General features: G+C 39.3%; 1 protein-coding gene and 1 non-coding gene across 2 annotated transcripts; one reads left to right on the top strand and one right to left on the bottom strand.

Annotated features, from left to right (window-relative positions):
- Positions 1-5,104: 5,104 nt before the first annotated feature.
- On the top strand, positions 5,105-5,178 carry TRNAI-GAU. The gene has a single exon. It is a non-coding gene; the product is annotated as a tRNA-Ile (tRNA).
- A 268-nt stretch (positions 5,179-5,446) lies between these two features.
- NDUFS5 (NADH dehydrogenase (ubiquinone) Fe-S protein 5, 15kDa (NADH-coenzyme Q reductase)) lies at positions 5,447-11,346 on the bottom strand. The gene is made up of 3 exons (XM_008565849.1): positions 11,252-11,346; positions 9,454-9,671; positions 5,447-6,151 (listed from the first exon to the last, which is right to left on the bottom strand). Exons 2-3 carry the CDS (start codon positions 9,667-9,669, stop codon positions 6,047-6,049), a joined length of 321 nt encoding a protein of 106 aa, XP_008564071.1. The 5' UTR covers positions 9,670-9,671; positions 11,252-11,346; the 3' UTR covers positions 5,447-6,046.
- Between the last annotated feature and the right edge of the window lie 368 nt (positions 11,347-11,714).

Raw genomic sequence — 11,714 nt, 5'->3', positions numbered from 1 at the left:
CTCCTGGGCCTACTGTGTAGGAATATTACAGTAGATGGGTATTTTGTGGGGGAAGGAAACCCAAAATTTGTCCATATAAAGTTCGCAGTTAACAGAAGAGTTAAAATACAAATATGTCCAAGAGTATTTGTAAGAATGAGCAGGAGTTTAAGGAATAAGGTAGCAAGAATCCTGGGAGTGGGAATAGGCAGAACAAAAAGCTGTTTAGCTCTGACCCCTGCAGTCCTTGTTCTACAACCCAGACCCACAGTGGAGCCCCTGAATATCGCCAACAGGGAGGCAGAACACCCCTGACTTCCAGGACCCCTCACCAGTTCACGTTAAGGCCACTCAGCCCTTGAGCTGATTCTACCCATTCTTAGGTCCCTCTCCAACACCCCACATCACCACAGAGTCTTGCCTACCAGCAGCCTCCTTTGCCTCTGCTATTGTAAAACATGCAGCATTGCATCTCCTTTTTAGGTATGTGTGTACCGTGTCTGCTTCCTCCCTGGGACTCTTGCTATACACACGGAACTGTGTCTGTCTACGGTGTACATGTGTGTTTGTTTACTCCCTCAACAAGCACTTAATGAGCACCTATTATGTGGAGGTTATGCTAAACCCTGAAGGTATGAAAGGAAATAAAACATAATCCTGCTCTCTTGGAGCTCACAGCCTAGAGGTAGAGACTGACTTGAAAATAGACTTAGTACTTGTGGTAAGTACTAAGCCCTGGGTACTGGACAACCTCTGAGTTTTTCTATTTGTTTGTTTTCGTGGCTGGCCATTATGGGGATCCGAACCTTGGTGTTATAACACCGTGCTCTGACTGTGCTAACTGACCAGTCTGTTCTCAAGAGTTTTTAATCATCACTTTTAAAGGGAGCTGGCCACTTAGCTCAGTTGGTTACAGTGTGGTGTTATAACATGAAGGTCAAGGGTTCAGATCCCCGTATCAGCTAGCCACCAAAAAAAATTTTTTTAAAGGACCTCACAGCTTTCTGCTCCTCCTGTCCTCCAACCTCAGTTCTATTCTGAACCAACTTAGCTGGTCAAAAAGATACAGGCCTAACTCTGCTTGTTCTTATTCAAACTGCTTAAAGAACAGAGGTGTTGGAGCTGGCTCCTGGAAGAAGCCATAGGTGAGCCAGTAGGTCTATTTTCTCACTTTCACCAACTCACATTTCTGTACTTTATCAAAAAAGCAATCAAGGCACAAAACTCACCAAAAATACAAAGACAAGAGACAGGGCTGCTTGAGCCAGAGCTGTTTATGGATATCTGACGTAACTGAAGGTTTTTGATATCCTGTAAAGGTACTACTGCTTTCCAATAAACACAATTAAGTGTTCTTTCACTCATATTTTACCTTTAAATAAATAAATCTAATGGGATTTGGCTTCTCTTCATTCCACAACTCAGAGCTCAGGAATAAAAGATATCTGTATGAAAGAGCATATACCTACTTTAAACCTGTTTTATATTGTGCTTTCTTCTCTGGCATTTCTAATTAGGCTCTCTGATTTTACAAAAATATGTATGCACTGAATGCTGTTTTGGACTTTAAAAAACTCAGAAAAGGGGCCAGCCCGGTGGCGCACTGGATAGTGCGCCGCTTGGGAAGCGCGGCGGCGCTCCCGTCCGAGGGTTCGGATCCCACATGCGGACCAGTTCCCGCTCACTGGCTGAGCGGGGGCGGGAGCAACACCGAGGGTTGCAATCCCGTTGCCGGTCCCTGGTCCGGTACGGGGGCAACACTGAGGGTTGCGATCCGTTGCCGGACACGGAAAAAAGACAAAAGACAAAAAAAAAAAAAAAAAACTCAGAAAAGCTTGTGTGTATAGAGCACAATAAAACAACCTAACACAGGGCCACAGTGTAGGATCTTGCTGGAAGGGCTGCAGCTTGCTTCTCCATTGTGACTGATTAGAGATTAGTATTGGGTTTAGGGAAAACACTATTTGGCTAAAGATTTGCCCTATAATATGAGGAATAAGCAGGGCCCTGATCAAATGCCAAATCCCATCCTTCCAATTTTCAGACTAGAACACAATGTACCTTCTAATTTGAGGACAACCTTATATCCGAGCCCTATAGCAGACATTTAAGACTCAAATTGCTGCAGCACTAACAATGAACAATCTGAAAGAAAAATTAAGAAAACAATTCCATTTATAACAGCATCAAAAAGATTAAAATACTTAGGAATTAACTTAAGCAAGGAGATAAAAGACTTGTATAATGAAAAGTACAAAACATTTCTGAAAGAGATTAAAGGAGATATAAATAAATGGAAAGATATCCCATGTTCATGGATAGGAAGACTTAATATTGTTAAGATGTTAATAGTCCCCGAAGTGATCTACAGACAATGCAATCCCTAATAAAATCCCAATGACTAGTAACTATGTGAGGTAATGCATGTTAATTAGCTAGATTTAGTTGTTCCACAATGTATATATACTTCAAAACATCATGTTGTACACAGTAAATACATACAACTTTATCTGTCAATATTAGAAATAAAAGGAAAAAAAAGGGAAAGGAAGGGAAAAATAATCCCAATGCCTTTTTTTTTTTTGCAGAAATAGAAAAGCCCATCCCAAAATTCATATGGTATCTCAAAGGGACCCTGAATAGCCAAAACATTCCTGAAAAAGAATAAAGAAAAAAAAAAAAAAAAAAACTCAGAAAAGCTTGTGTGTATAGAGCACAATAAAACAACCTAACACAGGGCCACAGTGTAGGATCTTGCTGGAAGGGCTGCAGCTTGCTTCTCCATTGTGACTGATTAGAGATTAGTATTGGGTTTAGGGAAAACACTATTTGGCTAAAGATTTGCCCTATAATATGAGGAATAAGCAGGGCCCTGATCAAATGCCAAATCCCATCCTTCCAATTTTCAGACTAGAACACAATGTACCTTCTAATTTGAGGACAACCTTATATCCGAGCCCTATAGCAGACATTTAAGACTCAAATTGCTGCAGCACTAACAATGAACAATCTGAAAGAAAAATTAAGAAAACAATTCCATTTATAACAGCATCAAAAAGATTAAAATACTTAGGAATTAACTTAAGCAAGGAGATAAAAGACTTGTATAATGAAAAGTACAAAACATTTCTGAAAGAGATTAAAGGAGATATAAATAAATGGAAAGATATCCCATGTTCATGGATAGGAAGACTTAATATTGTTAAGATGTTAATAGTCCCCGAAGTGATCTACAGACAATGCAATCCCTAATAAAATCCCAATGACTAGTAACTATGTGAGGTAATGCATGTTAATTAGCTAGATTTAGTTGTTCCACAATGTATATATACTTCAAAACATCATGTTGTACACAGTAAATACATACAACTTTATCTGTCAATATTAGAAATAAAAGGAAAAAAAAGGGAAAGGAAGGGAAAAATAATCCCAATGCCTTTTTTTTTTTTGCAGAAATAGAAAAGCCCATCCCAAAATTCATATGGTATCTCAAAGGGACCCTGAATAGCCAAAACATTCCTGAAAAAGAATAAAGCTGCAGGACTCACACTTCTTGTTTTCAAAATTTACTATAAAGCTACAGTAATCAAAATGGTGTTACAGTGGCATAAAGAGTGACGTATAGAACAATGGAATAGAATAGAGTTGAGAAATTAATCCTTGTGCATATGGTCAAATGATTTTCAACAAGGGTGCCAAGATCATTCAATAGCAAAAGGACAGTTTCTTCAACAACCAGTACTGGGAAAACTGGATATCGATGTGCAAAAGAATGAGGTTGGACTCTCACCTAATACCATATACAAAAATTAACTCAAAATGGATCCATGATCTAAATGTAAGACCTAAAACTATAAAACTCTTAGAAAACATAGGGCAAAAGCATCACAACATTGGATTTGGCAATGATTTCACGGATATGACACAAAAGGCCAACAACAACAAAAAAACAAATTGGACTTCATGAAAATTAAAATATCTTGGGAATCAACGCTGGCCAGTTAGCTCAGTTGGTTAGAGCACAGTGTTGATCACACTAAGGTCAAGGGTTAAGATCCCTGTACAGGCCAGCTGCCAAAAATATAAACAAAATAAAACATCTTGGGAATCGAAAGACACCATAAACAAAGAGGCAACCTGCGGTACAGGAGAAAATAATTCCAAATTATATATCTGATAAAGGATTAATATCCAGAATATATAAAAAATTCCTGAAGGTCAACAACAAAAAAACAAAACCCAATTCAAAAATGGACAAAAAACTTGAATAATTTCTCCAAGAAAATATACAAATGGCAAATAAGCACATAAAGATTTCCAACATCACTAATCACTAGGAAAATCCAAATTGAAACGAGATACCACCTCACACCCATTAGGATGGCTACTCTCAGAAAAAACAGAAAACTGCAAGTATCGACGAGGATGTTGAGAAAATGGAATCGTGAACTGTGGGTATGTAAAATGGTACAGCTGCTGTGAAAAACAGTATGCAGAGGTCTTCAAAAACTCATGGAAAGATTTGTATTATCTTTTAATTCTATTTTTCCATGAACTTTTTTTTTCCTTCTTGGTGGCTGGCTGGTACACAGATCCAAAACCTTGACTATTTTCCCATGAACTTTGATGGTATGATGGTTCTCCAAAAAATGAAAAATAGAACTACCATATGCTTTAGCAATTCCACTTTTAAGTATATACTCAAAAGAACTGAAAGCAGGATCTTGAAGAGGTATTTGTACACACATGTTCATAGAGGATTAACAATAGCTAAAATGTGGAAGCAACTCAAGAGTCCATTGATGGATGGACAAACAAAATATGGTATACAACTACTATGGAATATCATTCAGCCTTAAAAAGGAAGAAAATTCTAACATATGCTACAAGATGGGTGAAACTTGAGGACATTATGCTAAGTGAAATAAGCCAGTCACAAAAAGACAAATTGGAATATCATTCAGCCTTAAAAAGGAAGAAAATTCTAACATATGCTACAAGATGGGTGAAAATTGAGGACATTATGCTAAGTGAAATAAGCCAGTCACAAAAAGACAAATACTGTATGATTTCACTTATATAAGGTACCAGAGGTGTCAAAATCATTGAGTAGAATGGAGGGGCTGGCCGGCTAGCTCAGTTGGTTAGAGCATGGTGTTGATAACACCAAGCTCCCAGGTTTGATCCCTGTACCGGCCAGCTACCTCCCACCCTCCCGAAAAAAGAGAAAGTAGAATGGGGCTTGCTAGGGGGTGGGGGGAAGGGGAATGGGGAGTTACTGTTTAATGGGTAGACAGTTTCAGTTTTATAAATAAAAGACTTATGGAGATGGATGGTGGTAATGACTGCACAACAATATGAATATAGTTAATATCACTAAACTGCATGCTTACAAATAATGAAGGTAGTAAATTTTGTGTTTTTTACCACAATAAAAATGGGAAAAAATGTTACAGGATACCTGAGGTTTCAATTATATTCTCAACATTTATTACATTAATTTCTAAGGCTCATACTTTCTACATCTGGATTTTTCTTCCAAAAACACATTTCTAAACATGTTAATTAGAAGTACTAATATACCACTGATACAAGATAGCAAATTTTGCTTCTTCAAAACTAAATTATCTGAAAACCTGGCATCTTCTTAGCCTTAAAGTTAGACTTCACAGACCTTATAGTAAACACACAACTACTATCTCCACTGCCTCCCCCTCCCAGCCCAAGTCTGTGTTTTATGGAGAATAAACCAGAATTAAAGCACTAAAGAATACTGCAACTTCTTAAATGAGTTAACATATTTAAAGTACCTCATATATAGTAAGCATTCATAAAATGTTATTCTCTAGATGCTAATTTTTTACACACAAGTAGAGGCATTTTTTCAAACTTAAAAAATAAGCTGCAATCTCATTATAGAAAAGTATGATCCAAGAGAAAACAAAACCAATTGGATGGAGCAATCTTTTATTTACACACTTCTGACAAAGAGGTTTTCAGTAAGTAATCGTTCCAGTGAGAACAGAGAACATAAAAATCAGCCTCCAGCTATCAGCAGCTGCTCTACTCAGGGCCTAGGATCCTCCTTGCCCAAGTGGTGAGGTGGAGGGGTATACTTTCCTTCCTTTATTAGCTTATCCCGCTGCTTCTGGATGGTATTGATGCGTCTCATCTGTCAAAGGAAAAAAGCATTTAAGCTAGGAGGAGATATGCACTAGAAAGTGAGGACTGGAAAAACAGCTAAATTTTTGTTTCATTTTTAAACTATGGAAGGTTTTTCATCCTAGAGTCCATCTTTAAATAAAGTACATCTTTAAAGAACTGACTTGAAATCATTTCCCAAGCTTTTTTTTTTTTTGGCAGCTGGCTGGTACAGGGATTCAAATTCTTGACCTTGGTGTTATAACACTGCACTCTAACCAAATGAGCAAACTGGCCAGCCCTCCAAGCTTTTTAACAAATAAATTTCTGGTATACATAATACCTCCTTAAAAACTAATAACTAAAATGTTTTTAATATACTATATATACGAATGCAGATATTTACAAAAACCTTTAAGTGGCATATTTGTACATACTAAAACCTTTAAAAATATTAATAATTAACATAATCTCACAGCTTATATATTCCTGACCTCTCTACGTGAAAGTGGCACTGCTGCTGGTGACTGTTCAGCAGGTACAAATGAAGGAGAAACAGCCAAAGTGAGGTCTCTTTTTACCATACTGAAGCAAAGGCCTGATGTGTACCCAGCCATTAGTCACTGTTGAGCCATGAGTTCTATCTTCTCTACTCAGGCCATTGGTTGCTTCCAACAAATCAAAGCCATGCTACATAAGACTGTGTCAAAGCCACACAAGGAACTGGCCCCTAGATCCTGTGACATAGAAAATATCTTACTAATCCTAATCACACTTTTCCTCTGCTGAAAACCCTACAATGGCTTCCTATCTTACTGAGAGAAAAAGATGAGTCCTCACAATGGCTTACAAAATATCTTACTAATCCTAATCACACTTTTCCTCTGCTGAAAACCCTACAATGGCTTCCTACCTTACTGAGAGAAAAAGATGAGTCCTCACAATGGCTTACAGGCCTACCTCTCTGACTTTCTCTCCTGTAACTCTCTCCATTGCAGCTCAAGGACCTCTGCACTTGCTGTTTCTTCTGATCTGAACATTCTTCCCTTGAATCTATGTGCTTCACCTTCAAGTCTCTGCTCCAAGTCTGACTACCTTATTTAAAACAGCACCCACTTAGCTCCCACTCCCCACACTTTCTAACATTCTGCTGTTTATTTTCCCCACCACACCTATCATTGACTGACATACTATATTTTACTTGTTTATTTAATTTCCTGCCCTTCCTCCCACTAGACCAGAAGCTCCATGAAGTCAGGGAATTTTTTGCTATTTTACTTACCATTATATTTCTAGTGCCTAGAATAGTTCCCAACATATAACAGGTGCTCCCATACGTATTCTTTAACGAATGACTAACTTTTCCCAAAGGGTATGAAGAGTTCATATATTTAGTTAAATATATTGTTAACCTTAAAGAATAGTCTGGATATAACTTCAGTAGAAAAAAATCCTAAATACTGGCATAAACATTAACCATTTTAAGAAGACTATATTCTCAGCATTACTGTATTAAAGAGTCTCCCAACAGAAAACTAGCACAGTTGAGCTATGACAACACCATGTTAAGTCTTTCTCTGAGCTAGAAGCAATAACCACTTAGTGTCATAGGTAAAAGCACAGGCTCTGGAGCTAGCCTTGCCAGGTTCAAATCCCAGCTCCACCATTACTAGCTATATGAGTTTAGGCAATGTCCTTAATTTTTCCGTGCCTCAAATTTTTAATTGCATAGTGGGGAAAATAATAGTAACTTACCTCGCAGGATTATTGTGAAAAATAAATGCATTATTACATGCTAAGAACTTCGAACAGTACTTGATTCTAATTCCCTAATTTACTAGCTTCTTCATCTATGGGGAGGTATCTTAGTCATTTAGGGTACCTCTGAAATGGTAACTTACCTACTCATAAATTCATAGGATTAGGAAGTGACCTTAGGGCAACTCTTTAATTTTTCTAGATAAGGAAACCAAGTCCAAGGGGAGGTGGTTTGCCCAAAGTCACAAACCTAGTGGTAGCAGAACCAGTATCAGAATCTGGCTCTCCCAACTCCCAATCCAATGTTCTTTCCACCTCACTACATTGCCTCTTCTTGGTATAAATTTTTCAAGATTAGGTAAAATCTTAATTGGAGCAATAAAATAACTGGAGACCAAAAGAGAACTTAAGAGATGTTTTGAACTAAATGACTGGAAGATAGCCAACTATGACCCATAAAGGCCAACCATGACCCAACCATTGTCCCTCAGTAATACTAAAATATTACTCACCTAGGCTGGCCAGTTAGCTCAGTTGGTTGGAGCATGGTGCTACTAAGACCAAGGTCCAGGGTTTGATCCCTGTACCAGCCAGACGCCAAAAAAAAAAAAAAAAGACTTGGCTGATTACTTTATTTGGTAATTAGTTGATTAGAGCGTGGAGCTGGTAACACCAAGGTCCAGCCAGCAAAAAAATAAATAAATAAATAAATAAAAATAAAATATTACTCACCCATGATCAATATTCCTGCAGAGATCAGTACAATATTATTACCTGACACTCCCTCATTCCTCACAAATTTGGCTTCATTTTATCCAAATGCCAAAAGCAGATGTTGAGGTAAGAAATGTTAAAATTTTGATCCAGATAAGTTTGCTATATAAATTTAACTGAAAATCCAAATTGTCTCCCCAAACTCCAAGAAGTTCGGAGTAATAAAAACATTTCTATGTGTTATATCTGGAGCACAGGAATAGACAAAATGACAGCCCACACCCAAACACTTCTTCTATGGGTGAGAACAGGGGTCTATATGTTGTACAATTCATTAAACTCTTGAGGAGGGGGACCCATGCTGCTAACATCATTTTTTTTCCCTGCACCTTTGGTCAGGTTCACCTAAAACAACTGCATTAACACCTCAATCATCCTCAGAGTAGAAATGAATCCAGAGATTGTCATATGATGTTCAATGTTATAAATCTGCAGGGTTTAACCTCTTCTCCAATGAGGGTTCAATGAATTTGAAATATTTTCACCCAGAGATTTTTCAAGGACAAATATCTGAAGCTGATTGATATTCTTTGCTTTACAGCCCACTGAAAAAATGGATATACACACATATGCAATTTCTAACCTGGTGGCTACAGCAGGGTACAATGCTAAGAACATTTGGGAAAAGATCAGGAAGAATACTGAGGAACAATGGGCCCTCCTCAAATCTGAAGGCATTTAACTTCCTTGTCATAGCACCTAAGTAGAAAAGGTATTTCACCACAAAAGTTCTGCCAATTAAAAACACTTAAAAGTAGCCCCAAAGAAACAAGGAAGTTCCCACCTCCGTCACTTCCTCACCGTTTTCTGCCGAAGAATACATTCTTTGAAATCCTCATATTCTATCTTGCACTCTTTCTTTGCCCGGATGCCACCGATTCCATGTGCACATTCTATCCATTCTTTTTCAAAAGCATGGCACCGAGCAGGAATCTTGTAGGGCTGTTCAGCACTTTGGATTGTCAACCCCTGATCTATGTTAATGCCCAACCTTTTCTGCACATCCAAGAAAGGCATGGCTGTAATGGAAAATTAAAAAAAAAAAAAAAAGCCATAACAGTGCAATCGAATGAGAATTCTAAGAAAAAAATAAGATAGTTAGTCATGAGAGCCCTCTAGGCAGCTGTTTGATACTATTCTCCAAATTTCCTCTCACCAAACATTTTCATTAGATTCTTACAGTTAATGGCAGATGAGCACAAAAAAAATTTTTTTTTGGCTGCTGGCCAGTACGGGGATCCAAACTCTTGACACTTGGTGTTATAACACCACAGTGAGCTAACTGGCCAGCGTAGATGAGTAATTTTTGTGCTTTCACAAAACTCAAGGGAAAGAAAACCAGAAAAAAAAGAACAATTTAGAAAAATCTCTATACTGATAAATCAAAAGTCAAAAAGGGTTTATGTTTGACTCAACAATCTCAATTTCTTTGAAAGAGATTTGAAGAAAATAACTGAAAAGAAGAAAAAAGCATAACCATAAAACATTTCTTTACATTTTTCTACCCATTCTTTCCATATCAATTTGGATGACACTTCTGCGAAGTCCTCCTAAATCTGGTATCTCTCTTCTGTGTTCCTACAGCACCCTCAACTTCCACTGCAGCACTTTGCACACCACCGTAACGGACCATTTATTTTTCCCCTATTAGATAAGTGCTTTGAAGTCAGGGACTAAGTACAGGCTCAGTAACTGCCGAAAAAACGAATTTCAAACAATTTAAATGTGCAACAATAAAGAAATGGGTAATTAAATTCTGGTACCCATTTAGTAGAATATGACAGCCATTGGGAAAAAAGGATAACATATGATACAAATAAATAACACATTAAACGAAAAAAAGAGACTACAATAATACCAAAGAAAACCTGCGTAAGAAGACTGGATAAAAGTACACACACACACACACACACACACACACGTCAATATAATTGTGTACGCATAGCAGATTTACTAGTGCATTTAATTTCTAAAGTTTTTTCCCATTCTTTCAATCATTTACTGGGTAATTACGTTCCAGGCACTGAGATGGAGGGCAAAGCGGTAGCACCAATGTAAGCACTCGACACACACACTGGGGAGTGAAAAGCCCCTGGAAGGAACGAGTGGGTAAGAGCTCGAAGGAAGAAGCGCCAACTCTGCCCAGAAGACGTGAGAATGCCTTTAAGATAGGTTAAGAGCTCTCCGAGTGGAGATCCGTGGGCAAGGGCACACGTTACAGCCGGAGGTGTTGGGTATGTTATGGGGCCTCAGAGCGGCTGGAGCTCGAAGTGCATGACTGGAAGAATGAGCTAAGAGGTAGTCGGGGCCGGAATCACGCGGGGCCCTGAAAGCTGGGATAAGGAATGTGGACTTTAGGTCAAGAACAGAAGGCCAACGCATTAGTCCGGCAGAAAGCTGGAAAGGGCGGAGAGAAGTGCGGTCTCCAGGCTTCAGTGACGTTGGCCGTGTGGGTGAAGGGGCCTGGGAAAGCAGAGAACACTCCTAGAGTTGGGGCCTGGGAGAACGGGACACCCAGCAAGCCAACAGGAAATCTGTTGGAGAGCTCGGAAGAAAGCCCCTTAGGTTAAATTGCCGCATAGACAAAAGCAGCCCCTACCGTCACGGCGTAATGTCCTTGTCTCTTCACTGGCCGCGGCTTCAGGACAACTGGCTTGCTACGCGGATGTCTGCCGCAAAGGACCCCTGCCGCAAAGGATGCCCGCAGCGCGACGTTTACGCCGCGACCCCGGGAGCCGACCTTCGCCCAGCCGCCTCGCCCCGAAAGCCTAGAAATCAAGCCCAGTGATGTGCGCCTGCGCGCCCTTTGGCCTTGGCCTTTGGGGACACAATCGGTAAACTGACGTTTGCTAGGTGACCGCTTTAAAGAGGGCATAGCCTTTAGTGAGTTCTTGGTTCCTAGCTAGCACTCTTATGACAGCTCTGATTGGGTGAGCGACGTGACTTAGAACATTGTCCGTACGACCCCGTCCCCGTCCCCCGCACGCGCGCTACACATACAGGTAACGCTTACGCACGTGGACTGCTAACCCTAAACACAAGGGTTTAAACTCTGGGTACCC

The sequence above is a fragment of the Galeopterus variegatus genome, unplaced genomic scaffold (genome assembly GCF_000696425.1).
Source record: "Galeopterus variegatus unplaced genomic scaffold, G_variegatus-3.0.2 Scaffold209, whole genome shotgun sequence".
Taxonomy (NCBI): domain Eukaryota; kingdom Metazoa; phylum Chordata; class Mammalia; order Dermoptera; family Cynocephalidae; genus Galeopterus; species Galeopterus variegatus.
This window is presented reverse-complemented; position numbering and strand designations above follow the sequence as displayed.

What these genes read in the sequence shown, in the direction of transcription:
- NDUFS5 (XM_008565849.1), bottom strand. Translation starts at nt 9,669, where the DNA reads ATGCCTTTCTTGGATGTGCAGAAAAGGTTGGGCATTAACATAGATCAG. An exon ending in GTATTCTTCGGCAGAAAACG is followed by an intron (nt 6,152 to 9,453) that starts GTGAGGAAGTGA and finishes TTCCTTTGACAG; the next exon opens with ATGAGACGCATCAATACCAT.